Source organism: Vanessa atalanta, chromosome 28 (genome assembly GCF_905147765.1).
Source record: "Vanessa atalanta chromosome 28, ilVanAtal1.2, whole genome shotgun sequence".
In the NCBI taxonomy this organism is placed as follows: Eukaryota; Metazoa; Arthropoda; class Insecta; order Lepidoptera; family Nymphalidae; genus Vanessa; species Vanessa atalanta.
In genome coordinates, this window is record NC_061898.1 from 4815993 (window position 1) to 4821475 (window position 5483).

Below are 5483 nucleotides of genomic sequence, written 5' to 3' on the forward strand. Positions count from 1 at the left end.
AATATTATTATTAGTACATGATATTGTAATATTTATGTAATTTTGTTTTTTCATCTTAGTGTGACTAAGAATTCTTCGACGAAAAATCAAATCCCCGCTTTATTCCGCGCCACGGAAGCCACGTAAAGCCGTTACCTGCATCTGAATTATGGCTGTTTGTATCGGATTTGCCGTTCTATCGGATAAGAGCGAGGAAACAGAGTGCATCTTGATATAAATAAATAAGAAACACCATTGAATTATGGTTTTATTACGAATAAAATTAGACACATTTGAAAAGATAATAAATGACATTCATTTACTTTTAAATATTATATGTCATTCACCCCCTCCCTCAAGACACAACGTAATCGTTTAAATAGTTCGGCATTCTTCGCTGCCGTGTCGAACGACGTTCTTTGAATGACGAACTCGTGGAAGGGAGTTCAGGAGGTTGATTGTATTCATCAGATTCTTGGTTAGGAATGGGATTTTCATCTTGAATATTTTCAGAATTTTGGATTTCATGTTCTTCATTACAATCTTCTAAATTTTCTGGTAGTGGAGCCAATTGTCTGTTAGAAATTGTAGTTTCTCTTCCGTCTGGCAATCTAACATACGAATATTGCGGGTTGGGCTGGAGTAATTCTACTTCTTCAACTATAGGATCGTACTTAGTAGCTCTCACGTTCTTTTTCATTAAAACAGGTCCTGGATTTAACATCCAAGAAGGAAATGATTCGCCATTTGAAGTTCTTCGGGCATGGTTGAACATTCTTTCGTGAGGAGTTACATTAGTACTAGTACATAAAAGTGACCTGATGGAGTGTAAAGCCACTGGTAAAGCTTTTTCCCAATCTGATATCTCCATATCTTTAGATCGGAGGTATAATTGTATGTTTCTCCAAAGAGTTCCATTAAGTCTTTCAACTTGTCCATTCCCCTGGGGATTATATGGAGTTGTTCGACTACAAGCTATCCCAAGAGAGTAAAGAAATTGCTTCAATTGTTCAGACATAAATGTCGCTCCTCTGTCTGAGTGTACATAAAGCGGAGTGCCAAACATAAAGAAAAGATCCTTTAAACATTTAATTACAGTCGTTGCAGTCATATCTTTGCAGGGATAAGCGAATGGAAATCGGCTGTATTCATCAATAATCGTTAACATATATTTATTTTTGCGTATTGGACGGCAAAGGTCCCTTAAAATCGATGTTCAATCGTTCAAATGGAGAAGTAGCCTTAATGAGTTGATATTTATTTTTATTAAAACGAGGCTTGATTTCAGCACACACTCTACATAAAAATAAAAATAATAAATTAAATAAATAAATAAATAATTTTCGTAATAAATTGATATAAATAAATAAGAAACACCATTGAATTATGGTTTTATTACGAATAAAATTAGACACATTTGAAAAGATAATAAATGACATTCATTTACTTTTAAATATTATATGTCACATCTGTTTTTGTGCAAACTCTTGTGCACGTATAATTATCAGGTCTTCCTTGAGACCAGTAAATCAGTTAGGACATCTAGAACATTTCTTTTATGACCGTATAAAAGTTTAATTGACAATCACTCGAAAAAGATTTCATTCAGACATTTCAGATTTAAAAAAATATATAATTGATCATTAATCGAAAAAGGTTTCATTAACACATTTCAGATTTAAAAAAAAAGCACTGTCATTTATCAAGTAAATACATAAACAAGGAATTGTTATACTAGAAAAATGGTTTTCGCTCCCGAATTACGTACACACGCACAAAATGTTTGCACTCTTTATAAAAAGGCGATGAGGCAAGTGGAGTCTTATTATTGCGCAAGGTAATTTATTTTGCAAGATCATGATTTTCGTTATGTAGGAAAGAGTTTATTGATGTTGGAATGATACTGTTTAATAATGAATTCGCGAATTATATAGTCTTATAGGATATATATACCTTATACACACTTACGAACTACAGTCACTTCAATAGTCTGAATTGAAAGGGAGGGGGGGGGAGGGACAAGGCGCTGCTACATATATAATAACTACCTAAACCTGCTATAAAACTTTGCTTTTTACACACAAATCGTCACCTACCTAGTTTCACGGTAAGGATTAAATCACCCTCGAGGGGTTGAATGGTGACTCATAGTTTATGCTCTATAAAAGGTAAACTTTTTTAATTTCGCATGGGATGTAACGGCCCTATACTATCTGTTTTATGAGACCTGTTTACTATCGCCATAGACAGCACAGGTCTTTTCATACAAGCACAGGCATATGTGTGTAGTATTTATCTTCGCTCTTCATATTCGACATCGGTTCAGTCAATAGAAATTCTCCGGGATGACGTCATAAAATATAGCAGTACTTAAAATGTGATTGTCATTTTAAAATGAATGTTCTAGAAATGTTGTTCGTTACCAACAAGTCATCCTCAGAAGTCGTTTTGATGCAAACAAGCGCGTGACCGACGCGAAGGACCAACGGCGTCTGTACCGAGTCGGATTACATGAACTCTTCATGACCCAGCACCCCGTGCCGATCGCTAAATGTATGTATGGGACAGTTACTATACTCTATTCCGAATATAAGAGGAGAAAAGCCAAATAAACAAAATTTGACAGCAAATTGACGCGACATCATTGGTCGAGAGCTTGATTAGTCTATGATATTCACTCTGGATTTGCGAAAAAATGGCGTTTTGATGATGAAACTTATCGGAATTTTGAAAGTAAAATTAAACTGGATATAAGTAGTTAACTGTAATAGTAGGGTATTATAAATAAGGATATATTAATCATAAACTCTCAGTAGTGCACAATATAGCCGAGTTATTAGCGAATCGCATGGAATACGTAAATCTATGGTTTGTTTATCTTTATTCCTACTTCGATTAACTTTCGGTATTTCTTAGTTTTGGACAAATCTTGCTGAGTTAGAACTTCCTCTCATCCTACGGAATTGAAATATTAAATATATTAAATTTAGATTACCCACTTTATGGTCATCGCGAATAAGTTTTACACCCTGGATTGGCTCCAAACGATGGAACTTCTCAATGATTAACAGCGTGTACACGAAATTTTAAATCTGTCGTAAATGTTGAATCTATCACCTGATCGTAAATAGCTCATTGACATTGGTGACGAAATATAAGCCATAATTTACATTGCCAAATCGCCACCGACCATCTGAGCTTCCGTAGTTTGGCTATCGAAATGTTACAATCGTTTCAATAAAATTTAACGCCAAACGTGTCTCTGTGTATCTGTAACTTATGAAAAAAGGCACCCATGAATATATGGGCGATTAATAAAATAGTTAAACGAATATTTTTCCAAAACAGTATATTAAAATGCCGAGATGACCAAGTGGTTGAAACGCATGCAGTACCGTTGATTTTTTGATGTCCCTAACTTCAACGTCACGAGGAAACCTGCATGTGTCTGATTTCAATGAAATTCTGCCACATGGGTATTCACCAACCCCTATTGGAGCAGCATTGTGGAGGAGTTCCGTGAAGTAAATTCATCAATTTCTCCTGAAAGGGGAATGGAGGCTATAGCCCAGCAGTGGGATATTTGCAGGCCGTTCTTTGTATTAAGATTATGTCCTGATCAATCTCAGCCACGAGGAACATTCTCAAGGGAAACTACCCAAATTATAATCCGACGCGACCGCAAATCCAACATGACCTATAAGGGTTCAGTAATACTTCCTGTCAAATCGTTTTAATAGACTTGGAGGATGGCGAATGCGGTCCAGATTGCACAAACACTTGTACGTTATAAAATTTTCTGCACAGTTCGCAAAGTCTGCCTTTAGAAAGACATTACCTCGGTCGGTATAAACAAGGAATCCCTAGCATCACTGTATTTGATAATAGTTTTTTTTTCGAAATATCATGTTAAAGTAAACTAGCGACCCGCCCGGCTTCGCGCGAGTGCGATGCCGATACTAAATATACTACAGAATGTCTTACAACGTTCACAGTTTTTCAGTCGTTAGACAATACAAACGCTGTGACCCTGCGTTTTAAATCTGTGATATCTTCGAAAATATTCATTTAAATTACACACTGCAAATGGCCACATTGATCTATATTAAAAGCACAATGTATTTAAGGTACTTGATTGGATAAGGATTAATGCTGTATTGCTTAAAATCGCTTCGAAAATAAGTCATTATTTGTCCTAAAAAGTAAAGGATAAAAAATTGTTATTGTGCGTTATCCTTAAGAGATAGACATATACCATAGCGGACTTTTTTGAAGACCTTTTTAAGGTGTACAATACTGTAGTATGTTATTTTGATTTATCTCGTAGGGTTCAGCCAGCGTTTGCAATGTAAGCGCCAAAAAAAAAGTGTTTATTTACGATACCACTTTAGGAACCTCTAAAATTATCAGTGTTTCTCTACTATATTGTGCATGTGTTATACATATAAACCTACCTCTCGAATCAATCTATCTATGGAAATAATCGCATCAAAATCCGTTGCGTGATTTTAGAGATCAAAGCATACACAGGGACAGAGAGCAGTAAGCGACTTTATGTCATGATGATGTATCTAAAACATTCCGCCCATTATAGTCAAGCAAATCACTTAAAAAGCAAAATAATTAGTAATTTAAACTATATGATAAATTAGTATGACAGAAAAAATAAAATAAATTAAACTACATTTTACATTACATTAGCAGCTTGTAAATTTCCCACTGCTGGGCTAAGGCCTCCTCTCCCTTTGAGGAGAAGGTTTGCAGCATATTCCACTATGGTGCTCCAATGCGGGTTAATGGAATACACACGTGGCAGAATTTCGTTGAAATTAGATACCTGCAGGTTTCCTCACGATGTTTTCCTTCATCGCCGAGCACGAAATGAATTATAAACACAAATTGAGCACATGAAAATACAGTGGTGCCTGCCTGACGTTGAGCATCGGTTAAGATGCACGCGTTTTAACCACTGGGCTATCTCGGCTCATCATCAAATAAATTAACTTAATTTATTTAATGTACGTTCCAGTTCCAAGGTCAGTGGGTATAGCTGGGGGCGTGGCTTACGCTCGCGTGGTTGAGCCACCAGACTGGGTGCTAGATTACTGGCATCCATTAGAAAAGGCACAATATCCGGAGTACTTCAAGCGACGCGAAATTAGAAAATGCGAATACATTGATAAGTGGGAGAGGGGTGTATTAATGTAATTATTTTTGACTTTTTTACTATGAGATAATTGAAATAAAACAAAAGTTTCAAAACTGCCAATTTATTTTTGTTACCGATACTTTATATACATTTTGGGCGAACAAAACGCTAGTGCGATTCAGAAACCAGTTCCCTTCATACAATTTTTCAGTACAAACATTTAATGTATTTTTTCTTATTAATTGGTCAATCAAGCTCGATTGTAGTTTCTTTTCTACTGTGACAGGATTTCAAACTGTAGAATTATTTTAGACTCACCTTTTTATGTGGCAACCTGCCTATCAAATGGGTAAAA

At 35.7% G+C, this 5483-nt stretch overlaps 1 protein-coding gene across 1 annotated transcript; it reads left to right on the plus strand.

Moving 5' to 3' along the window:
* Positions 1-1715: 1715 nt before the first annotated feature.
* Positions 1716-5200, plus strand: LOC125074864 (NADH dehydrogenase [ubiquinone] 1 beta subcomplex subunit 9-like). Its single transcript, XM_047686320.1, has 3 exons — positions 1716-1816; positions 2387-2532; positions 5009-5200. The coding sequence occupies exons 1-3, from the start codon at positions 1722-1724 to the stop codon at positions 5185-5187; spliced, it is 420 nt and encodes a 139-aa protein (XP_047542276.1). The 5' UTR covers positions 1716-1721; the 3' UTR covers positions 5188-5200.
* The last annotated feature ends 283 nt before the right edge of the window (positions 5201-5483 follow it).